Genomic DNA, 26,534 nt, shown 5'->3' on the forward strand with positions numbered 1-26,534 from the left:
CTACCCAATAACGGTTTTAACCCCCCTGATTGCCCCTAGTTAACCCTTTCACCCCCTTTTGCCAGTGTCACTAAGCGATCATTTTTCTGATCGCTGCTTTAGTGTCACTAGTGTCGCTAGGTAGCTAGTTATTTTTTTAGGTTCACCGCCAGGTTTTTATAGCGCTAGGTACCCCCATATACTACCCAATAACGGTTTTAACCCCCTGATTGCCCCTAGTTAACCCTTTCACCAGCGATCACAGTATAAGTGTCACTGGTAAAGCTGGTTAGCCAGTTAGTTATTTAGGTTCCCCGTCAGGTTTTTATATAGTGCCAGGGACCCCCATATACTACCTAATAAAAATTTGAACCCCCTGATTGCCCCTAGTTAACCCTTTCACCAGTGATCACCGTATAAGTGTTACGGGTGACTCTGGTTAATTAGTTTGCTTTTTATAGCATCAGGGCACCCACCATTTATTACCCAATAAAGGTTTAACCCCCTGATCACCCGGCGGGTGATATCAATTAGGTTTTAGGGTCAGGGTCTGAGTCGCCGCAGGCAGCGCTAGGCTAGTGCCAGTACCGCTAACACCCACGCGCAAAGCATACACCTCCCGTAGTGGTATAGAATCTGAACAGATCAATATCTGATCTGATCAGATCTATACTAGCGTCCCCAGCAGTTTAGGGTTCCAAAAAAACGCATTGTTAGCGGGATCAGCCCAGATACCTGCTAGCACCTGCGTTTTGCCCCTCCGCCCAGCCCACCCAAGTGCAGTATCGATCGATCGCTGTCACTTACAAAACACTAAACACATAACTGCAGCGTTCGCAGAGTCAGGCCTGATCCCTGCGATCGCTAACAGTTTTTTTTGGTAGTGTTTTATATTTAAATCCGGAAGGCAGTGCTTGGTTTTTGGGGTCCCGTACGTGGCTAGGCTCCCAAAAAGTCCCCCACATGTGGTATCCCCATACTTGGGAGAAGCAGCAGAATTTATTTTGGGGTGTAATTTGACTTATGCCCATAGCATGTGTGAGCAATATATCATTTAGTGACAACTTTGTGCAAAAAAAAAAAAAAAATTGTAATATTCCTGCAACTTGTGGCAAAATATAAAATATTTCATGGACTCAACATGCCTCTCAGTAAATAGCTTGGGGTGTCTACTTTCCAAAATGGGGTCATTTGGGGGGGTTTTGTGTTATTTTGGCATTTTATGGCCTTCGAAACTGTGATAGGTAGTGAGAAGTGAAATCAAAAATTTGCACCCTTAGAAACCCTGAAGGCAGTGATTGGTTTTCGGGGTGCCGTACGCAGCTAGACTCCCAAAAAGTCCCACATATGTGGTATCCCCGTACTCAGGAGAAGCAGCAGAATATATTTTGGGGTGCAATTCCACATATAACTATGGCATGTGTGAGCAATATATCATTTAGTGACAACTTTTTGTAAACTTTTTTTTTTTTGTGTCATTATTCAATCACTTGGGACAAAAGAAAAAATTCAGTGGGCTCAACATGCCCCTCAGCAATTTCCTTGGGGTGTCTACTTTCCAAAATGGGGTCATTTGGGGGGGGGGGGGGTTGTACTGCCCTGCCATTTTAGCACCTCAAGAAATGAGATAGGCAGTCATAAATTAAAAGCTGTGTAAATTACAGAAAATGCACTCTAGTTTGTAGACGCTATAACTTTTGCGCAAACCAATAAATATACGCTTATTGACATTTTTTTTACTAAAGACATGTGGCTGAATACATGTTGCCCTAAATGTATGACTAAAATTGAGTTTATTCGATTTTTCTTATAACAAAAAGTAGAAAATATATTTTTTTCTCAAAATTTTCGGTCTTTTTCCATTTATATCGCAAAAAATAAAAATCGCAGAGGCAATCAAATACTATCAAAAGAAAGCTCTATTTGTGGGAAGAAAAGGACGCAAATTTCGTTTGGGTACAACATTGCATGACTGCGCAATTACCAGTTAAAGCAGCGCAGTGCGAAATTGTAAAAAGACCTCTGGTCCTTAGGCTGAAAATTGGTCCGGGGCTAAAGTGGTTAATCTAGGCTTACCTGTAGGTTAAAGTGGACCCAGAGGGTTTACAACCACTTTAATTGCATTTAAGTGTAAATGCGAGATCTGAGGTCTTTTTGACCACAAATTTTTTTTTTTTTTTAAAGAACAGTGTAAAAATAAAAAATAAAAAGTAAAATAAGTAAGAAAAGTAGAGAAAAAAAAGAAAAATTTAAAGCACCCCGTCCCGCCAAGTTCGTGCACAGAAGCGAACCCATAAGTCGCATATCAAAACGGTGTTCAAACCACACATATGAGGTATTGCCGTGATCATTCAAGTGAGAGCAATAATTCTAGCACTAGATCTGCTCTAACTCAAAACTGCTAACCTGTAGAAATTTCTAAACGTCGCTTATGGAGATTTTTAAAGGGTTAAAGTTTGTCGCCATTCCACAAGCGAGCGCAATTTTGAAGCATAGCATGTTGGGTATCGATACGCTTGTTGTAACATCATCTTTCATCATGTAAAAAAATTGGGCTAACTTTACTGTTGTCTTCTTCTTTAGGTAAAAAAAAAAATATTTTTTCCCAGAAAATTGCGACTGTATAAGCGTTGCGCAAATACGGTGTGACAAAGTATTGCAAAGACCATTGTATTCTCTAGAATGTCTGAAAAAAGTATATATATATAAGTTGTAAACAAGTATCAAAAAGAGACTCTGTCCTTAAGTGGTTAAACTTCTCCACAACTTTATCCCTGACTTGTCTGGTGTGTTCCTTGGCCTTGATGATGCTGTTTGTTCACTAAGGTTCTCTAACAAACCACTGAGGGCTTCACAGAACAGCTGTATTTATACTGAGATTAAATTACACACAGGTGGACTCTATTTACTAGTTAGGTGACTTCTGAAGGCAATTTGTTCCACCAGATTTTAGTTAGGGGCACCAGGGTTAAGGGGGCGGAATACATTATTCATTCGTAAAAAAAGTTAAAACCATTTATCATTTTCCTTCCACAATTATGCACCACTTTGTGTAGTTCTATCACACAAAATCCCAATAAAATACATTTACATTTTTGGTTGTAACATGACATAATGAGGAAAATGTTAAGGGGTACAATAAAAGTTACAAATGGACTATAACTTCTCTTTAATTGGGGCATATTTATGCCAGCTGTTTCCAGGTCACCATGTATCTTTAGGCTTCAGTGATGTAGCAGGCTGATCTAATACAAGCCCTAGGGAGGAAAAAAGGCTGTGCCCTCCCACTCTCTTATGAAAGACAAATACTGTGTTTGACTCTCTTATATTTTAAACATTTTTATATTTTTTTTGATGCCCTAGCATTGTGTAAAAAGGCTGTTTGATCCTCTCTTCTCTGATCCTCCCTCTCTTCCACTGTCCCCAACCCATCTCCTGATAATACCAGAGATGCACAGAAATTTCGGCAGCCGAAACATATCGGCCAAAAATAGTGTTTTTTTTTTTTTTTTTTTGCATTTTCCCAATAGAGAAAAATGTGCTGCAATTTTGACATGTTTTTACCGTGCTTATGGTGTGTTTTTCATAGGTGTTGCGACTCAAAAACTGCATCAAAATGTTGAGCGTTATTGCTGCGTTTTCAATGCATTTAAATGGGGATGCACATTTTTGATGTGTTTTTTTTTTAACTGACCTTAAAATGCAGCAAGCAAGATTTTTAACACCATAACTGAAGTGCAACGGATCAGTATGACGACATTCATAGAATTTAAAGGGATGCATTTTTCTTGAGCTTTTCTTGCGCTAAAGGTGCCGATAATGGCTGACAATAAATTCCCATTCATTTAAATTCATGATATTAATGAAAAAGTTGAATGCAATTATACATAAAAGTATATATGTATATATTTTTTTAAATTGTCATTTTCGCTTAGGCCAGAATTTTCGGTTTTGCCACCAAAATTTCAATTCAGTGCACCTCTAGTCTAGACAGTACAGAACTCTGGGGGCACTCTGCACATGCTCAGTTTGGTTTGTATTGCTAGAGTGTTTTTCTTTTTAATCTTTTCTTGGGAGGGTGCATGTGATCAGCACAGGACCAATCAGCATTGTCCAGAAGTGCAAAGGATAAGTGTGACGACATATATAGAATTTGAAAGGATGCATTTTTCTTGAGCTAAAGGTGCCGATAATGGCTGACAATAAATTCCCATTCATTTAAATTCACAATATTAATTAAAAAGTTCAATACAATTATACATAAAATTATATATGTATTTTTTTAAACTGTCATTTTCATTTTGGCTAAGTGTATTCAGAATTTTCAGTTTTGGCACCGAAATTTCAATTCAGTGCACCTCTAGACAGTATAGAGCTCTGGGGGCACTCTGCACATGCTCAGTTTGGTTTATATTGCTAGAGTGTTTTTTCTTTTTAATCTTTTCTTGGGCGGGTGCATGTGATCAGCACAGGACCAATCAGCATTGTCCAGACAGGGGGTCAGGGGTCATGCAGGCTCGTAGAACAGTAAGAGGAGAATGAAAACGCCTCCTACAAGCTTTAACCAGACACTGATAGAAGTGTGAAGCCTGCTATATACCGCTGATGAGAAAAGGTATTTAGCATTTTATATTTACTAAAATAATTGCATTTCCATGTTCTGTGCATTGTAGGAGATCAGATATAGTAAATGCAGAGTCCTGGGTTTATTAACACTTGAAGATAACTGCATATTCCAAAGCACAGACCACTAGAGGGCGCAGAGCACAGTGAGACTCCTATATAAAGACTGCAACAGTCATGGGAACCGGGACGCGCAGGCGCAGATGAGATATTGAATGCTTCAACCCAACGGCTCCAACAAAAAAGTCAAATATTAGTTTCAGGTGGACTAACTCTTTAGGGCTGGTATAAAAAGAAGTACAGAAAGCTAGATAACCGGGCAACACAGTGGTGTAGTGGATAGCACTCTCGTCTATCAGTAAAAAGGGTCAGGACCCAGGACCCTGCATTTACTATATCTGTTCTCCTAAAATACACAAAACATGGAAATGCAATTATTTTAGTAAATATAAACTGCTAAATACCTTTTCTCATCAGCGGTATATAGCAGTCTACAGACTTCCATCAGACTCTGGTTAAAGCTTGTAGGGGGAGCAGGGGCAGACTGACCATTCGGCCACTAGGGGGCCCCATCAGGGTTGCCAGCATCAGTAAAACCAGGGACAGTATGTAAAAATCTGTGTTTTTTTTATATCTGTCTCTGAAATGTCCCTTACCGACATCCTTTTGGTCTAAGAATCCAGAGATTGAAGCTGCCCCACCTCTCCAGTACCTTCTATGCCAAAAGAAACATGTCTGTGTATACTGTGTGTACATGTACAGTATGTGTATACTGTGTGATTGTATACTGTGTGTCTGTTTGTGTATACTGTGTGGCCCCATAATCTCTCTTTGCCTGGGAGCCCCATAATCTCCTATTGCCCGGGGGCCCCATGAGTTGTCAGTCTGCCCCTGAGGGGGAGTTTTCATTCTCCTCTGCCTGTTCTATGAGGCTGCATGACTCCTGACCATCTGTCTGGACAATGCTGATTGGCCCTGTGCTGATCACATGCACTCTCCCAAGAAAAGATTTAAAAAAAAAACACTCTAGCAATACAAACCAAACTGAGCATGTGCAGAGTGCCCCCAGAGTTCGAATCCCAACAACGACACTATCCGCCTGGAGTTTGCATGTTCTCACTGTGCCTGTGTGGGTTTCCTCTGGGTACTCCGGTTTCCTCCCACACTCAAAAGACATGCTGGTAGGTTAATTGGCTCCTGTCTAAATTGGCCCTAGTATATGAATGTGAGTTAGGGACCTTAGATTGTAAGCACCTTGAGAGTAGGGACCGATGTGAATGTACAATGTATATGTAAAGCGCTGCGTAAATTGACGGCGCTATACAAGTACCTTAAATAAATAAGAATACCCAAAAATAAATAGGCAGTCTCGCATACATTTGGGAACATGTACAACCAAAACATCTCATGGGCCGGAGTGTTGTGAACTCTAGGAAACCGCTTGTTCCATTGTAAAGAATTTAAAAACCGGCAAAAGGCGCTCGTGCAGCTAACCATTCATTCGCTCTCCCTGCACTTTCCAGATGCTCAACATTCTTGACATCAGAGTGGAAAAATTTACTGTTAGTCTAGAGAAATCCAATATTACCATTCTTGTCATATCCCTCATAGCTTCATTATTAGAGCAGGTCTGTGGAAGCCATAAAGTGCTGTTAAATGATTAAAAAATCTGGGCCGTGTGTTACATCACTTTGACAGAATTGAAAGGGAGGACTCTATCCAAGTGCGTAAAGCAAACGGCTACCTTATAAAACGCAACTATGTGTATTTTCATTTAATATTTGTCTGTATTTGTGCAAGATATACCAAAATTCAGCTCAAGCTAAAATCCTTTTACTGCAACCTGGGGGTATTAAACGGCGAAGAACATAGATCCCGAGCCCAGAACAACATTGTAAACTTTAACAGTGTTTATAAAAAGGACACAGCGATGCTGACATTTTTCCACTTGGTCAAAAGTAAGTCAGTGTTACCTAATTCTGTCTTCTGAAAATCAGGCGGAATCACTAGACGCTGATCCATTGGCAGGAGCCCAGGAGCCGGCAGAGACGTATTGTACAGCTTACAAAGAGCAATAACCGCATCGTTTATAGAAAGTTAATATAGACGAAAGGAGAGTCTGTAATAAAGTGTATGTAAACTCAGGAACAAATATGGAATATGCTGCACCAGTCCTCAGTTGCGGTGGCTGCATTCGTTTTCATATTTCAGGCTAAGTACATTTTCTACAAGCACAGAAAAATATCTGATGATCCTGCCAGTAATCTTGTGACCTTGTAACTTCCTGTGCACTAAACTGAAAGCAGTATTGAGCCCAAAAGCAAATATTATATCGCAGCTTAAAAATTCTTAGAAGTGATGGCTGCAATTGTTTTTCTTTTTTAAGCTTTCTTTCTTTTATTTTCATCTGATGATCCAGCCAGCAGGTCTGTTTTTCAAAAGAACAAGCTCTCCAGCAGAATGTATCAGTTTTCATGGATGAGACAAGCCACTTAAAGTGGTGTTGCCACCAAAACAAAAAAAAAAATAGCTCAAAATTCATAAAAAAGATAAAAAAATAAATAATTGGAAAAAAAACAACATATTTTACTCACTTCTAAATGCATGTTGCTAGGGGGTCTCTCGTAGTCTGCCTTCTTCAGTGCCCGGGCTGGTGACATCCCTTCCCCTCACGCCACACAGTCACCTGGGACCTGTCATGTCTCCCAGATGACTGTGTGACGTATCACGGCGCCCGGCGCCGCTCGCGCATGCGCAGTGAGTGCCCAGCTGTGAAGCCACAGCCCCACAGTAACAATGCCGGTGCCGTGAGCGGAGCGGGGACCCTGGGACAGGTAAGTGTCCGATTATTAAAAGTCAGCAGCTGCAGCATTTGTAGCTGCTGACTTTTAATTATTTTTTTTTTTTTTTTAGGGGGCACCCCACTTTAACATGGACAGGGGTGTTAATGTAAAGTCTTTTTTTTTTATACTTACTGCTTCTGTGAAGTGGTTTTGCACAGAGTAGCCGAGATCCTCCTCTTCTCGGGTCCCTCTTCTGTGATCCTGGCCCCTCCCTCCTGTTCAGTGCAGCTTGCTATAGGGGCAGCCGAGCTGAGTTACAGCTCCCTGTGTCCATTCGGACATGGAGCTGCCGTTCAGCCCTGCCCCCTCTACTCTGATTGGCTAACTGACTTTGACAGCCACACGAGCCAATGGCACTGTTGCTGTGTCTCAGTCAATCAGGAGGAGAGTCCCGGGTGGCCGAGGGAATCGTGGACATCGCCGGAGAAATATGGGGCTTGGGAAAGCATTAGGGGTAAGGATGAGCTCCGGTGTGTTCGCACACTCCATGTGCAGAGCCCGCCAGGAAGTCGGCGCAGCACTGCACTAATCATAGGCAGCGAGACATTGCCCCTATGTGCGGCTGCAGAGATCGGCAATGTCTCACTGCCCACGATTAGTGCAGCGCTGCACAGACTTCCTGCCAGGCTCTGCACGTGGAGTGTGCGAACACGCCGGAGCTCATCCCTAATTAGGGGGTGCTGGTGAGGCTGCTACACGCAGGTTTTTTATCTTAAATTGGAAGTAAACCCATCCATAAAACAGTTACATTTCTGGCACGTGCCAGACATGTAACGCTCCCATTGGTTGCGCTCTCAACCAAACTGTCAACCCATCCAATGGCTGGTGTCATAACTGATCACATGTGCAGCATCATGGCAATTATAGATTAGACAGAGGTATAGATGGCAGCTTCCTTGGCTGAAAACGATAGGGGGGTTTACTTACACTTCAATACATAGAATGGATTAAGATAAAAAAAAACTTTTGCCTTTACAACTCCTTTAAAGAATATGTTAACCCAACATTTAAAGTGATTGTATAGTGTCGTTTTTTTCTCCTATAAAAATAACAAACATGTTATACTTACCTGCTCTGCTGCAGTGGATTTGCAGAGAACAGCCCGGATCCTCCTCTTCTAGGGTCCCTCTTCTGTGATCCTGGCCCCTCCCTCCTGTTCAGTGCCCCCACATCAAGCAGATTGCTATTGGAGCACCTGAGCTGAGTCACAGCTACCTGTGTCCATTCAGACACGGAGCCCTGACCCGGCTTCGCCCCCTCTCTTCACTGATTGGCTAGCTGACTTTGATTGGCTCCTGCTGCTGTGTCTCAGCCAATCACAAAGGAGAATCTCTGATGGCCGAGACACTCGTGGACATCGCTGGGCAGCGAGGGACCTCAAGTAAGTGTAAGGGAGGCTGATGCACACAGAAAGCTTTTTATCTTAATGCATAGAATGTATTAAGATAAAAAAAAACCTTCTGCCTTTACAACTCCTTTAATATTCCCGATATGTGTTGTCTGCTGTACCATGCATGTACTTGTATGAAAAGTATCTTGATCTCCTTGTATTGCTTCCTTTGTGTGAAATCCCTGGAGTTCCTGCCAGCTTTTGTATTAACCACTTGCCTACTGGGCACTTTTATCCCCTTTCTGCCCAGGCCAATTTTCAGCTTTCAGCATTGTCGCACTTTGAATGACAATTGTGTGGTCATGCAGCACTTTACCCAAATCAATTTTCAATCATTTTCTTCAGGTGGTTATTAATCACTGCTGTTTTTTTTATTTTTTTTACAAAAGACGAAAATTTTGAGAGAGAAAAAAACGTAGTTTCTGTCAGTAAATATTGTAAATCAGTAATTTTTCTCCTTCACTGATGAAGCTGCACCAATGGGCACTGTTGAGGTGGCACTTTTTTTTCATCCAAAAGAGCTTTCCTTTGGTGGTGTTTAGTCATCACTGGGTTTTTTATTGTTTGCTAAAAAACAAAAAACAAAAAACAAAAAACTGAAAATTGGGGGTGGGGGTGGGAGGTAATTTTCCTCCTTCACTAACGTGAGCTGATGAGGCTGCACCAGTGGGCACTGATAAGGCGGCACTGGTAGGCACTGAAGAGGCTGCACTGATGGGCACTGATAGGTAACACTGATTGGCAGCACTGATGAGCACTGATTGCAAACACCGGTGGGCACTGATTGCCAGCACTCGTGGGCACGAATTGGCAGTACTGATGGAGACAGCACTGATAATCAAGACACTGATAACCAGTGCAGATGTCCTTTTAATATAAGCTGGTTATCAGCTCTCCTCTCCTCATGCTGTCAGCATGAGGAAAGAAATGCTGATTACCAGCTTGTGTTTACTACGTTATCAGCTGTCACTGGACACAGCTGATCACATGGTAAAGGGCTGCTGCGATTGACCCTTTACCTTGACCTGTAATCACTGTGTTTGAAGGACACAGTGATCACAGAGCGTGCCGCTCATGCGCCGCAGGGGGCACATGGGCAGCACGATCACGGTTAAACGTCCATGGATCTCCTTCCAGCAAAAAAACTGACCACACTAGGCAAGAAAACAGGGTGTGGTCATTTTTTTAGCTGTGCTGAGAGTCTTCCTCCAATGATCAGGCATTTGCTGACAAGAACTTCCCCCCTGAAACTGCCACGTGCTGGGAAGACAAGTGCATTGCCGTTTCTGCTTCCCCAGCTCTCTGAGCTTCTAATGCAGCTAAGAATACAGATTATGTGATCATTTATAACAAAAATGTGTTTACATTGTTTTTTTATATGTATACACAAATGTTTTACCTTTCATTTACATTTTTAACTGAACTAGTTGTTTTACAAGGTGAGGGTTTACATGTACTTTATAATGATCAGCTTTTATTTATGTAAAACCTTTATCCCAAAGGGAAAAAAATTGTTGCTGTAAACTAATTATCAAGTGTGAGAGAGGGTTTGTCTTCAATTTGTTAGTGTATTTAAATCGGCTAATACATTTACCGTTACCTCCCCCCAGACTGGCAGTGCTGCTGTCTGCTGTGCCTCCTGTTCTCCATGATCCAGAGTTGACTCTCACCAATACAGGAGGTGTGTTACTGGCCAGATCACCAGGTGAAAACAGAGGAGAAAATAAAACAAATGCAGCCATCACATCTAATGATTGGTAAGCTGCAAAATATTACAGTTTTGGCTTTTGGTTTAATACCGCTAAAACTCTCAAGCACGTCTTTCCAGGCATCTTATGGAAACAACAAAACACCTCCCCTATGCAAGGAAGCTAAGCAGGTGGGTAGGTGTTTGTAGTCCAAATAAGGAGAGCAGCCTTGGGTCACAAATCTGCCCCTCCATAGATATAGTACATTGAGTAAGCATGGTCACTCTAGGACAGGAAGCCGTTACCCTAGGACAGGATCACTGTAGGAAAATAAGGGGGAAAAACTTTTGAAATTAGGAAACAAATGCAGACTACATTTACAGATTGGTACTCTGCAATATAATTGATATTTGCTTTTGGGTTTAGATAAACTTTAAAGACCTACCTTGCTCCGTTTTTGTAGATCTGGACCCAAACTTCATCGGAGGATGGTCCATACATCTTTCAGCAACCTACCATTCACTGTCAAAGCCTAACCCAGGAGGATCCACACACCTAACTTTCTATTCTAGCCTCCCTGGCGGTATTCCCGAGTCTGGCTCGGGGTAAGGTTTAATTACCATAAGCGGTATTCCCGAGCCAGACTCGGGACCACATCGCTGGATCCATGGAGGGGGTTACTTAGCTTGTCCACTGGATCCAGCGATGTCTCCCCGCTGTGATCAGCGAACCGCCGTGTCTCGCTCAATCTGTCACAGTGCCGAGCTCCGTACCCTGAGAGTGTTGGGACGCATGGGGATGGAGTTCGGCACCAAATTCTAAAAGTAAAAAACACAGTGTATAGATACAATATACTGTAATCTTACAGATTACAGTACTGTGTCAAATAATTACACATCCCCTTTGTCCCTAGTGGTTTCTCCAGTGTCCTGCATGCAGTTTTATATTATAAATACTGTTCTTAATGCCTGGAAACTGGAGATTGTCCATAGCAACCAAAAAAATTCAGTTTACATCAAAAGTGGTTATAGACAGCTAGAAAACAGCGATAATAAATTAGAATCACTTGCAGAATTGAGCGATAGTAATTTGTGGGGAAATTCGTCATCAAACACTAAAAGTAATATGACAGCGACAATTCTGCAACTCAGCACATTTCAGGGTTTTTGATTTGATATAATATTATATATATATATATAGTTCCAAAAATATATAGTAATAGATAAATTCTATATTTTTTTTAATATATATATATATATATATATATATAATCTCTGCATAGCAACACTCAGATTAAAAAAAGGGTCAGCACTAGATGCTAAGCAGTAGCTAAGAAGGCTCTACTGCAGTGTACGTATGCTGCCATTAAACATGCTGACAGTAGGAGAGTACAAAGTGTGCAGAAAGATGACCTCTTCACCATGTTGCTGCTCCTTCACTGTTCAAGGAGTAATGAGCGGGTGTGTTCTTGGCCAGGCGATAGTCCTGCTGCAGTGAAGGTCAAGAACCTGGCTGTGCTGTCCAGCAAGAGTTTCCTGTAGAGCTGCACAATTAATCATTAAAAAAATCGTGATCTCGATTCAACCCCTGACGATCTCTATTGCAGGGTTTGCCGATTCTTTCATATAAGAATTACAGGCCTACAATATAAAACGTCAAATTTCCATGCAAAATAATGGTACCGCTTTCAGCACCTAAAATCTGAACTAATCATACCGCCAGGGAGGCTAGGCCAGCCTTTCCCAAACCATGATCAAATGAGATTTTCAATGCCCCCTCCAACCATTCACCTTAAGCTGTAATATAATAGAGGGCGCTGTTGTTGATTAACAATAGATTAATAACTAAATTAAAAAAACACCACAATTGGAATCTATTATTTAAAATTACTGTGAAAAAATATCTATAAAGGTGCACAATATACACAAACAATCACAATCGGCAATGTGAACATGTGATAAAATCGTAGTAAAAGTCCCAATTACAAAATTTGTGTGCACAAAAATCTTCTAAGTATAAATAAGTCTTCTATGAAAACAATGAGAGTTGCTTCACCAGGAGAGAGAAAAGACGCCCCACAGCAGCCTTTCTCAACCTTTTCAACACAGAGGAACCCTTGAAAAAGTTCTCCAGTCTCGGGGAACCCCTGCTAAAAATTTGAAATCTACAACTCATGAAGAATGAGCCTCACGCTTGTGGTCATTGGGAAGAATTACCGCCTTACAGATAGCTAAAAAGATAAATGGTTTCGGTGGAAACTTATCCGAGAGGCAGAAATGGCCCAATGCTGAAGGAACCCCTAGCAACCTATGAAGGAACCCTGGTTGAGAATCACTGCCCCACAGTGCTGAATATAAGTTCTGCTTACCAGATGCAAATGACTCCTTTAATTAAAATTTAATTTAATTCAAAAAGTCATATACCGCTTGTACAGGATTGTGCCTGCTCACATAAGGAGACTGGAGATCGATTGGAAAAAACGTCCTCCTTAGGTTAATATACATGGGACATAGAAGAAACAATAGAATTGCCCATAGAGTGATACTGTTTATTTAAAACAATTAAAAAACATACAGAAAGGCTAAATGGCCACTTACATTGACTGGTGCCTACCCGGCACTGGGGCTACTGGCTCATTGGTGTGGATGCCGGACATGAATGCCGTGAACCAACTCCGTGGTTGGCGTGCGTTCCACCCGTCGAAAACCGCCAACCAGGAAGCCGGATATGACGTAGGGACGTGACCCCTTAAGCTGCATAGGCAGTGAAGGAGGATGTACACATGCCATAGCCTTGATGCTTTGCATCATGATGTGGCTAAAACTACCCCTTCCCTATCTCCTTTGGTGGGCCGTAACACCTGCCAAACACAACCCACTGAACTAAACGGGGCCATGATGCAACCTTCCTGTAAATGCATGGGATGCACACAGTTGCACCATGGTGGTGCAGCTTTTTAGGAGATAAAACCAGGGGGTGTTTAGGCCACATAACGCCTCCTGATCACTTGTCAAACCCCATGTGTCACAGTTTGCTCCCCAGAAGGCAGCTGCAGCCTAAACAAGCCCTTTCAACCACAGCTCCCTTTAATCCTTTCACTGCCAGTCATTTTTACGTTGTTTGTACACATTATAAAAAATAATTTTAGCCCTGAAGATTACCTAGAACCCTCAAAATATCATATATTTTCTGAAAGCAGAAACCCTAGAGAATGAAATGGCGGTAGTTCCAATACTAGGTTACATGGTATTAGCGCAAAGATCTAGGAAACACACAATTTTATTAAATAATATACTAAAAGTAGTTTTAGGGCACAAAAATACAATAAATGACCCAATCTAAGGCACCAGGAGGGATGAACTGCAGCTAAATAGCGCTGTGTGCAAGGGGCCCAAATGAGACAAATCTAAAAAAAAAAAAAAAAAGTTTGCATATATATGGTAAAAACCAGGGGAAATTAAACAAAAAACAAAACAGAATTCACATCACAGTAGTACCATAAGTAATGACACATTTAATTGCAAATCAATATGCATATACAGTGCCTTGAAAAAGTATTCATACACATTTTGTCATGTTGGAAACAAAAACGTAAATTTTTTTTATTGGGATTTTATGTGATAGACCAATACAAAGTTGCACATAATTGTGAAGTGGAAGGAAAATGATAAATGATTTTCAAAATTTTTCACAAATAAATATGTGAAAAGTGTGCCGTGCCCCCCTGAGTCAATACTTTTCAGAACCACCTTTCGCTGCAATTACAGCTGCAAGTCTTTTTGGGGATGTCTCTACCACATTTGCACATCTAGAGAGTGAAAATTTTTCCCATTCTTTGCAGAATAGCTCAGGCTATTGGATTGGATGGAGAGCGTCTGTGAACAGTAATTTTCAAGTTTTGCCACAGATTCTCAATTGGATTTAGGTCTGGACTTTGACTGGGCCATTCTAACACATAAATATGCTTTGATCTAAACCATTCCATTGTAGCTCTGGCTGTATGTTTAGGGTCATTGTCCTGCTGGAAGTGAACCTCTGCCCCAGTCTCCAGACTTTCGCAAACTGTAACAGGTTTTCTTCTAATATTGCCCTGTATTTGGCTTCATCTATCTTCCCATCAACTCTCACCAGCTTCCCTGTCCCTGCTGAAGAAAAGCATCCCCAAAACATGATGCTGCCACCACCATGATTCACGGTGGGGATGGTGTGTTCAGTTTCATGTGCAGTGTTAGTTTTCCACCACACATAGCATTTTGCTTTTAGGCCAAAAAGTTCAACTTTGGTCTCATTTGACCAGAGCACCTTCTTCCACATGTTTGCTGTGCCCCCAACATGGCTTCTCGCAAACTGCAAACAGGACCTCTTATGGCTTTCTTTCAACAATGGCTTTCTTCTTGCCACTCTTCCATAAAGGCCAGATTTGTGGAGTGCACGACTAATAGTTGTCCTGTGGACAGATTCTCCCACTTGAGCTGTGGATCTCTGCAGCTCCTCCAGAGTTATCATGGGCCTCTTGGCTGCTTCTTTGATTAATGCTCTCCTTGCCTGGTCTGTCAGTTTAAGTGGATGGCCATGTCTTGGTAGGTTTACAGTTGTGCCATACTCTTTCTATTTTAGGATGATTGATTGAACAGTGCTCGGTGAGATGTTTAAAGCTTGGGATATGTTTTTATAACATTTCCACAACTTCATTGCTGACCTGTCTAGTGTGTTCCTTGGCCTTCATGATGCTGTTTGTTCCCTAAGATTCTCTAACAAACCTCTGAGGGCTTCACAGCAGTATTTATATGGAGATTAAATTTCACAAAGGTGGACTATATTTAATAATTAGGCTACTTCTGAAGGCAATTTCTGAAGGCAATTGGTTCCAGTAGATTTTAGTTAGGGATATCAGAGTAACGGGGGCTGAATATAATTGCACGCCACACTTTTCAGATATTTACTGATAACAAAGAAATTGAAAAGCATTTATAATTTTCCATTTATGTGCCACTTTGTGTTGGTCTATCAGATAAAATCCCAATAAAATACATTTACGTTTTTTGGTTATAACATGACAAAATGTATACAAATCTAGGGGTATGAATACTACTGAAGCACTTCATGTATGGTATGGTTTTTGTACTGAGAGATTCCAGACAACATGTACTCTGTACACAAATGGCGACTGGTACCAACTTGCTTACCTGTGTCACTTCCAGCTCCAGTTGACAAGGCCGGCATGGCTGCAGACTAACAGTAACTAAGCAGAGATGAACACAGATCCACACCCACAAGGTAGGCGATAACTGTAGTAGCTCCAAAGGCCAATCTGTCCAGCACGATTCCTGTAGTCCCAGTGTTTTCCCCTAGAAAGAACACAGACATCACTTGTACAACAAGCAGACCTCATAATTGTACATTTCATTTTTTTCAAGTGAAAATGTGCTGTAAATAACGCTAGACGCGCATTAAAATCCCGTAGACTGCTTTTACATAAAGTGCATGTAAACCCTACATCTAGATTTCTTTATCATTGGCATCATACATCACTATATATAGTTTTCTTAATCAAATCTTTTTTTTTAAATCATGGCAAAGTTTCTTACCTGGGGATCCTACCAGAAACTGCATTGTCAACATGCAACAGAAAGTGCAAAGTCATTGTCAGTTTGCCCTGCAAGCTATCTGATAGACCCGATTGTCAGCCCAACGGCCAACTGAAGGAGAATGCAGGGCAGGCTGACAACATTGCTGCTAATTGCAATACAGTGGCCGGGTGCTGGCCACCTGCAACAGGAAGTTCTGTAACTGGCAGGGTCTGCGGGTAAAAAACTTTGCAGCAAATTCACAAGAATAATCAGTTGAAAGCCCAACACCAGATTTAAACAAAATCTACGCTTAAATGCTTGTTAAAGTGAATCTTACAACAATAACAAAAAATTTAAGTATTGCAGCTCACCCATCCTTAGACTTAGTGGTTTCGTTCGTTTTCCTTTTTTACCCTTTTGACCCTTATTCTAACCTAGTAATCCTGCCATTAACTCACTTCCTATCCTAGTGTGACAACTGTACTGAGCATCTTTGTCACCCTAGAATAGGGGTCTCCAAACTTTCTAAACAAAGGGCCAGGTTACCATCTTTCAGATTTTAGGGGAGCCAGACTAGGACCAGTAAGAGTAGAAAATGTATGGGTGTCAGTGGGAGGAATAGTGGCCCATAGTTGGACCCATCATTGGTGTCAGTGGGAGGAATAGTGGCCCATAGTTGGACCCATCATTGGTGTCAGTGGGAGGAATAGTGGCCCATAGTTGGTGGCAATGGAAGCAATTGTGTCACTTTGATAGTTTCAGCGTAGGAACAGTGCCCCATCGTTGGGCCCAAAGTTAATGCCAGTGGGAGGAATACTGACACATAGTTGGTCCCATAGTTGGAGTCAGTGGGAGGAATAGTGGCCCATAGTTGGTGCCAGTGGGCAGAATAGTGGCCCACAGTTGGTATCAATGGAAGCAATTATGCCTCACTGTTGGTGCCAGTGAGAGGAATATTGCCCCAAAGTTGGTGTTACTGGGAGGAATAGTGGCCCCTTCCATGGTGTCAGTGGGAAAAATAGTGGCCCATCGTTGGTGTCAGTGGGAGAAATAGTTTCCCATCATTGGTGTCAGTGGGAGAAATAGTGGCCAATCTTTCATGTCAGTGGGTGGAATAGTGACCCATAGTTGGTATAATGGAAGCAATTGTGCCCCATTGTTGATGTCAGAGGGGGGAATTGTGCCCCATTGTTGGTTTCAGTGGATGGAATAGTACCCCAAGGGCCAAATAAAAGCAAGCAATGGGCCAAATCCAGCCCCCAGTTTGGAGCCCTAGAACAAGGAGTTTGTTAACATTACATAACATGGCCCTCTCTTCTTCACAACAGGGGAACAGTTTTGTATTCCAGGGAGCAATGCTAACTGATCACTGTCCAATCCAGAAGTTATCAGCTCACAAGGTTTCTGGCTAAATGAATAGGTTATTTTTTTGCACTTGTAGAACAGATATAATAAAACTCCTCCAATGGTACATTTAAATGTAGAAGAAAAGGTGCAAATAAGAAATGTATTGTTGTAGTTTATATACACGTTAAGTTTAGGGATAGAATGAGAAAATGCATTACTTACCTGACTCCCTGCTCCAGCCAGCTCTGGCACTCTCTTCTTTCTGAATCGCCGGCCTGGGAATGGTCCCTCTGTGTCATCAAATACAATGCAGGGCTATTAATCCTGCAATGTGCATGGAGAGGGCAAGTGTGTGACCGCAACCAGCTTAGGGAAGGTTCTGCAGGGCACCAGTTGCACAGATAGAGGGAACCTGCTGGATTTTGGAATAAGGTATGTTCCAGCACCCCTAGACATAATCAGCATTTAACCCTTGCAGTGCAGGGGGGGGGAGCAACTGCAAGGGTATTTATTTTTGATGCTGGGCTTGACAACTGTTTACAGTTTGGCATGTTGTCAAACACAATGAAAACTAGATTTGGGGTTTACGTACACGTTACATGTATGTAAAGGCTAGTAATGAACTTTATTTATTTGCTCCCTTTTAGTCTGCTAGATGTACCAAAGTGCTTTGTTTAAGTCTTTACTAAGTGTGAAAAATATCTGTCAATCCGCCAGAAATCTTGTCAACTGATAATCTCCTTGACTCTCCACCTGTGCACAAAAAGGGATTAAAGGAGACTGGGGGAAGGGGAGGTCTGTGTTCATTGTAATGCAACAGAAATGAAGTAGGCAGGGCTGACACCATGTGCTTAGGAATTCAGACTTGGGCTGTCATGCCGAAAAGGAATGTAGGAGCACACTATAGGGAAGCTTTACTAAAGCTGGCACAATTTAGTGCCACGCTGCATAGAAACCAGTCAGCTTCCAGGTTTTATTGTCAAAGCTTAATTGAACAAACTGAAGTTAGAAGCCGATTGATTACCATGCACAGCTGCACCAGATTCTGTGTGCACCAGTTTTAGTAAATCTCTCCCTATATTTCTTGCATTTTAACAGTTATTTTTCTGTGTTTGCAGCATGTTTAAAATGCTAAAACATGATGAAAGGTGATTGTATTCCAAACAGTAAATATGCCCCCCCCGCCCCCATTTTGACATACTGTACACTTTAACTTCCCTTTGATCCCTTGCCTGTGAGAGAAAGTTTCCCCTGTGTAAGATCCAAATTGGAGATTGCACATTGCTTATGACTCTAAGCCTCCTCCTCCTCCTCCTCCTCTTCCGCTGGCAGAGCTCGTACCTAGTAGCAGATATCTTGGGCCCCCAGTGGTACATAATGAGAGTAAAGGGACTGAGTCACATGCTCCCCCAGGCATTAGGCTACATTGACGCCGGCAAATTAGACTGGTACAAATTGTAGTGTCAAGAATCGGAAATTCCTGCTGTGGCTCAGAGGCTAGCTGAAGCCACTGGTCCCATTCACTATAGTGACAAGTCATTGGCAGCCATTTGTGGCTCTTTGCACAGCCGGCAGTTATCTGTGGTGATTGCTGCTGGATACACTTTTGCGGCAGTGAATAGCTGCGGCTGCCGCCAACCTGTCATGATAGTGAGCAGGGCCAGCGGCTGCAGCTAGCATCTCAGAGCCGAAGCACAGATCTCAGATTCCTGGAAACAAAAAGCAGTGCTTCTACCTCCTATATTAAATGCTGGCTGAATGGATGGTGCCTACGCAAAGATTACGATCCACTGAAGAAAGGATGGCATCACAGTTAAGTGCAAGACATCTATATATACAGCATAAACAGTCAATGCATTTCCACCATAACAACCTTACTCATGCGTAAGGCTGTTATGACGGAAATGCATTGACTGTGTGTGCTGTACACACCGATGTCTTAATAAAGCTGATGTCTTGCTGCACTTGACCATGATGCTGTCGATCTTCTTTTCTGTGATTCCTGCCGCTACAATTCGTACCGGCCTAGTTCGCCAGTGTGAATGTAGCCTTGGCTCCTTGAGGGTGAATGGAGTGGTAGGAAAGCTAAGGGAAGGTAAGTATATGTATAAAAAGAAGAGGCATTAAACAGCACCCGATGAGCAAAAAATTCTGGTTGGCCGCCCATCTAGTAAAATCACCTTAATTTCAGCAAGTCCATAAAAACATGTCCAAAAACACAAATAGAGGGAAATGGCATCACCAGCTACTAAAGAGCACCTATGTCTTTGCCAAGCATTGGTCAGGCACAGGTTCACTTTGCACAACTGGAAGAATCCTTAGAAAATCAAGTTTTGTGACTTGGAATCCTATAGAAAATTCATCAGAGTTAAATAAGGGGCCAATTAACATGCTGAAGTAAGTGTGCAGTGAAATGATTGGGTTCAGGTACTTCAATCAAGGCCGGGGTAATTAGGTGTGATTGGACATATCAGACAAGGCTATAAGGAAATGGAATGTAGGGGCAGATGTGAACTGGCCTCGTCTGCTGAACTATTTTTTCTTGTCCTTCAGTCACTCAATAGAAAGCCTTTATCATTTCAATGCCGGGACGTCAAAGGCAAGCAAATTTATCATCATTCTAAATGAATGAATCATTTTGCTTCAAAGGCTGGATTGTTTTATACATTAGCCCCATTAAGACCATAATTTAGGAGGACATGTAAAAATTTGCATGGTGCTACATGTAACAGGTTAAAATAACACCCCCTGATGGGAGCTGTACATTAACGCTTGGCAAAGCAAACAGCAGACTTGTAATACACACTTCTCAAACCCGTACAGTACATATGTCTGGGGGAAGCTGATCAGAGACACTTGATGCAGTCTGTGCGCAGCTTCATGTCAAGCAAGACAGTGGATGAATTGAATCGTTTAAAGGGTCAGTCCACACAAAAAAAAATATTTCAGTTTTTGGCATACGTCCGAGATTTGGAGGTGCATCTATGAAACATTTGTCTAGCTCTTCGCCCATCCAAACTGCATGTAAACGTGTTCTGTGTGAATGGGGCCAAATCAAATGTTCTCAGGCTAGACTCTCTGAAGTTTGAATGTGTGAATATGTTAATGACTGCATTATGGCTCAGTAGATGGCACAGCCATAGAAAATTAGTATGCTCCTCAGCTCCATTTAGCGGGGATAACATGGTATATTCTGCATTCCAGCTGCAGAGAATATAGCCTGAGAACATTTGATTTTGCACCATTCACACAGAACAAGCCTTCATGCAGTTTCAACAGGTGAACAGCCTGGAGCGACTGTCTATGGAGATGACTGTGCATGTGTGGGGGTACAATGTTGGTCAGCAATACAAAGGAAAACGATTTAGCAAAATGATGATTGCAAAATGAGCAGTGTGACGAGGCAATGGGAAAAGCAAATAGAATTCTAGGATGTATCACTCGAGGGATCACCAGCAGGAGGAAGGAGGTTCTGATTCCCCCATATAGATCTTTAGTGAGACCTCATTTAGAATACGGTGTTCAGTTCTAGAGACCTCACTTACAGAAAGATATTGATAAGATAGAACGAGTCCAGAGACGGGTAACAAAAATGGCAAAAGGTCTGGGGGATAAAACATATCAAGAGGAACTTGACATGTACAGTCTGGAGGAAAGCGGGGAAAGGAGAGACCTGATTGAAACCATTAAATACATCAAGGGGGTGAATAAAGTTCAGGAGGGCAGTTTTTTCTCTACGAAATCGAAATCAAGAACACAGGACATGACCTCAAAGTAATGGGTGGGAAGGGCAGACTCAATGGACTACTGTCTTTTTCTGCCGTCATTTTTCTATGTTTCATATCTTTAGAAGCTTCAAAAAGGCTGCAGATATGGCCAAATGCTGGGCCATTTTGACACATACAAGTTGGAGGAGCTTACACTTAAATCCCCCATATACCACTGAACCATCACTATGATGGGCTACTTCACTGACCAAAAAAAAAAAAAGAGTCAGGAACGGACATGTCAAGCTTCCTGACTATGAGAAAGATCCAGAGCATTGCCTGTCTGTACAGCCAGAGATTCGGCTGCACCTGAAGACACGAAGCTGCTTTGGATATGTACACCTCTAGGTGTTTAGCCCCCTCAAAAAATGTTGCCTTAAAGTTCCGTGCAAAAGAAGAGATCATACACTCAACTCTCTGGTGGCCCATGTCTCTACAGGACACAGTAGTGAGTTAGGATTCTTGAACAATGAAATCATCTTAGTCTAAACAAGCAGCTTCTGTTGACCAGGCAAGGGTACACATAAACCAAAATTCGACCGGTTCCTGCTAACTAGCTGAATTTCGATACATGTATAACCAACTTTACTGTCAGCCTCCCTTGCAACCCCCCAGGTTCAAAGTAAAGCTTGCCATACATGAATTAAAATTTGGCTGGACCGGCCAAGATTTGATTCATCAGTGGGCAAGCTTATTGTACCCAAGATGATCCATCAATCAACTTGGTGTACAAACAGCTGGTGGGATTTTTTATGTTTGATTACTGCCGAGGTAGCTAAAACCACTAGCAGTGCTCAATGTGTTCTGCCAGCCGGGAATGCTCCCTGCACCCCCTTCCTGCCAGCAGAATACAATAGCACTACGGGAGGGATTTTTTCCTTTATTTTAGATTTGGACGGAGCAGGGCATGTTTAGAACTTTTAATTCAGTCTGCGTCCCCATATGGGAGGTTTCTCTTTACCTGTCTTTCTGAGAAGTGTCAGACAAAACAGAAGTGATGGGAACATGGATGGCAATAAAAATGCTTCTACTAGAGTGGGGACGAATTAGAACCTCTGCCACATTTTTATTACTGTCTGGCCATTAGGCTGCTGTCTGTTCCAGTAGTTTGCTCATATATGGCATAAAACACTACAAAGATGCCACAAGAGGCTAAAAGAGTTGGAAGCAGAATACTATGGTTGTGAAAATAAAAATGGCTGCTATGACTGTTATGCAGGGAGGTACCATTCCAATAAATGGGGTCTGTGTTTGAACTAAAACAAGAAAACAAAAGAGCCAAGAAGATCTCATCAGTCATTTAACATAACTTATTGATAGAAAAAGAACAGATTACCAGGCTGAGCTGCCAAGAATCAGTCTGTGCGATCTCCCGGGATCGATGGTAGAGAGACGGGCTACAGAATGAGAACGATTCTATAGTGAATGAGCTGAGATGCCAAGCTTGTCCAGAATGGACCAGGTGCGGGACACCTCTGGCAAGGCTGCCGTCACTGAATTACAGCTCATTATTTGGAGCCAGGCACAGTTTTTGCCGGAAAAAAGCCAGGGAAAGGATTTACAGAAAGAATGACGAGCTTTGATGCTTGGCATAGTTATAAGAACTAAGAGGCCTGTAAACATGAATATTGTGGCTTTGCTTACATATAAAACTAACGCAGATGAAATATGTAATCCAGCATCAACAATTCCTCTAAATACACACCGACCCGCAGAGAAATCATTGTGTTCGCTTGCAAGATGCAAAAACCATACCAATGGCAGAAACCACATTAAAATACGTATTTTATAAGAATCTGAGATTATTTTGATGGCTTGGAAATGTTTCCCGATGATCCCTAAATCTGCAATTCATTTTTTAAAACATACTTACCTTTTCCAGATGGCCAGCCACGTGTGACACGCGACACTGGTTCTTCATACTTTTTGTGTCTTCTCCGGCGGTGGAGTGACCTCTAATGCAGAGAGCATCACTGACTTGATGAAGGTGCCCCAAAGATGTACTTGGTCCCAATGTGCACCTTTTATTTATAGCATGGGGGGCACTGAAGAAAATGATCACTGGCTGTAGAGAAAATTATTTTTCTGACTATGGATGCTAACCAAAAATACTAGTTTAAATGGTTAGGCTGGCCATACACAGTGTAAATTTATTTCCTGCAACCATGGGTTGCAGGAAAGAAATTTGCATGATCCCCCCCATCAACACAGACAGTGTTTACCGGGGAAACAGCAATCGTCTTCTCCCGGTGGGGGAAGCCACCCCCACCAGGAGAAGACAATGATTACTGCTAGCGGATATAGCAACCGCTGGCAATAGGAGAAAGAGAATCCAGCAGGCTGCTCGTACCTAAGCTGATTGATCAACTTACATGTACATTCAGCCACCCATTAACGGTTTGAACTATATATGGCCAGCCATAGATCACCTTTTCAGAAATGTAATTAAAAGGTAAATACCATACACCTTTCCCACCCTTCAGGGTCCAACTGTACTTACCTCCATGGGTGATGAGCTGTCAGTAACCACGCAGCCAGTGCAGCAGTCCAGGGTTGTGAAATCCCTGCTCTACTACTTGCAGTGCTTCCTGGACAGATCAGAGCGATGCTCTGTGCCAGCGCTGACCAATCAAAATAGCTCTGATCTGCCCTAGAAGCACTGTAGAAAGAAAAGCGGATATTTCTAATCTCTGGACTGCTGTACCTGATACGTGGGCACCAGCAGCTCATCACCCAATGGGGGGGCTGAGCTGGGAATCAGAAAGTGTAGAGCCTGGTGGGAGACCAGAAGAGGGCTGGAGTTTGCTGAATACTGATACTAGCAGAGGGTGAGACTAGGGGGTGCTGCAGCTGCACAGAGAAGCACAGAATCCGTACGAGGATTTCTGTCCTCTCTGCTGTCGACTGCTGAGAAAGGGGAAGGGAGGCAGAGAGGAGCCTCTCCGCTGCTGCACACTGCTGAGATAAGATGGGGCAGAGACAAGGGGGTTGCCGCAGCTGCAAGAAAGGTGAGGGCAACATGGAATAGCCTAGGGGGCTGGATTCAGCCCACGGCCTTGTGTTTGACACATGTGGTGCATCACCTTTTCATTTTTTCTGAAGAGGTGAACTTACACTTTAAAGTAGTGATCAACTGAACGGGGGGAGGACAGCAGTAGAGATCAAGTGTTAAAGTGGACGGAACCTGTTTGGAAGATCTTTGGCATTAATAAAAGCCGTGTTTGCCTAATCTTGTAGTGAGATAGGCATTTCCAGTATGTACGTTTTTCCTGTATTGGTGGTGGTGGTCATTTTGGATCAAAGATTTTTCTAGAATTGGAAGAATCAAAATTGGTGATAGGAACTTTTTAGTCATTACACCCCGTTAGAATGTTTTATTTGAACCTATTTAATTAGAAATTTATTTTGGTTAAAAACATTTTCATGTATTGTTTGGAGGACTTTATTTGATCGCAAGGTTTATGGAAAGATTTATTGTGCATGAATTTTCACAAAGAGTAATTTATATCATTGAATCAGCGCTGTAATTATCATTCTGTTATATCATCTCTACAACTGTTACATTCTGCTGGAGAGCTTGTTCTTTTGAAAAACAACAGAGTTGAAAATAGTAGAAAGCCTAAAAAAAAAAAGAAAATGAATGCAGCCATCACATCCAAGGATTGGTAATCTGTAACATAATACATTTTTGCTTTTGGGTTTAATATTGCTTTATTTTTTTTGTCAGCTAAACATGATTTAAATATTGCATATAAAAATTAAGTAGTCATTTATCTAGCTAGTAGGTGGAGTATTAAACTGCTGTAAAAACCTTGTTGTATACAAAGATCAATAGCTGAAGCGGGGATATACAGAATAGTGAAGGGATCAGAGAAGAGACACATCCCTAAATAAACACATCCCTAAATGACCCTGTTTGACGCTTCAATAAGGCCAAGCATGCCTCAAGGTGGGCAGCTACTACTATTATGCCTGCTTAGAAAATCTATATTGTTTTGGAAACCTGCTACATATTAAACTAGTTGTAAACCCTTACATATACCCAGTGAAGTGACTGGTCTCAGGTGATATACAGAGATGAAACAAATCCTCCTAAGTTGTACCTATTCATCTGCAGTCTTCTCCTTTCGACATCTGTTCAAAGTCCAGAATTTATAAAGCTTGTCTGAGCTGTCAGAAAAAAGGAGGCAAAGGGATGAGGAAACACTCTGCAGAGCTCAGTAAGGAGAGCTCTGAGAGCTGATTAGAAGGAAGGACCACATCCCTCTCCACACAGCACACAGGAACAGAGCTGTCAATCAGCTGGAGTTCCCTCCCGTCACCTTTTTTCTCTTGGTGTCAGGAAAATTTGTCAGAAGACTATAAAGGGATATGCTTTGTTCACATACAATAGACTGCAGCTTACTAGATTTTAAATGTGGTGGCTACATTAGGTTTAATTTTTTTTTCTTTTCACCTGATGAACCTGCCAGTAACACACTACCTGTCATATTATAACAATATCTCACACAGTATTGTATATATGGAGGTCAACTTTGGTATTCCAGGACAGGAAATGTGTCTTCCTGAAAACAAGAGGGAAGTTGTTATGTAGCCCTGATAAAATTGATACCACACTCACTGGCAAGTCCACAGGACTGGATTTCTGGGCAGGATCAGCGGGAAAGATTAGTGGGGGGGGGTTAATGCTGCCACATTATTTTGTCTTGATGGGCCCTTACCATGAGTAGGAGTTAAGTACTACAAACTGGTTGAAGGATTGGGTTGGGGGAACTTTAAAGGTTGGTATATCCAAAGGATGAGGCCTGTTGCCTTCTTGTTCTTTTGGGATTGGGATTTTCGAGGGGGTGGGGGTGTTCGGGTATTAGACTTTCTTTGTTTTATAATAAAAAAAATATAAAAAAAGACAAATATCAGAATTTTAGGAGTAAGCGGTCTAGAAAACTATCCGGTATTAGGGTACTTTATGATAATGGCCCTTGGGTTTGACATGCAAAAGTCTACGGTCATTGTGCCGTATTTCAAATGTAGCTGTTGAGCAGCCAGGTACCATCCAATCAACTTAATCAAGCACCAGTCATCTAAGAGTCCATTCACACAGGGGCAACACGACTTCCAGCGAGACTTTGGGAGGCAACTTGGACACGACTTGAATATGAATCACAGCACAACTTGAGACAACTTACATGGCAACTTGAAGTTGCCTCCAGGACAGGGGACTTTGCCAGTGGCCAATCACATAATAATCAGCTTTGTGGGAGGGAGGGGTTTGCCTAGAAAACCATTTTTACTTCCTGGAAAGTTGCTTCAGTTAAGACAGGGGATCC

General features: G+C 42.1%; 1 protein-coding gene across 3 annotated transcripts in view; it reads right to left on the minus strand.

Moving 5' to 3' along the window:
- Window positions 1–26,534, minus strand: part of MPP7 (MAGUK p55 scaffold protein 7) — a 682,552-nt gene that overhangs the window by 395,764 nt on the left and 260,254 nt on the right. For all 3 annotated transcript variants that reach the window (XM_077491041.1, XM_077491039.1, XM_077491040.1), the window contains one exon: window positions 15,710–15,871. In XM_077491041.1, coding sequence (XP_077347167.1) covers window positions 15,710–15,746 — 37 coding nt within the window. In that variant the 5' untranslated portion in view covers window positions 15,747–15,871. The remainder of the gene's footprint in view (window positions 1–15,709; window positions 15,872–26,534) is intronic.

This window comes from Lithobates pipiens, unplaced genomic scaffold (genome assembly GCF_037356315.1).
Source record: "Lithobates pipiens isolate NorthernLeopardFrog02 unplaced genomic scaffold, aLitPip1_a1.2 Scaffold_19, whole genome shotgun sequence".
Lineage (NCBI taxonomy): Eukaryota > Metazoa > Chordata > Amphibia > Anura > Ranidae > Lithobates > Lithobates pipiens.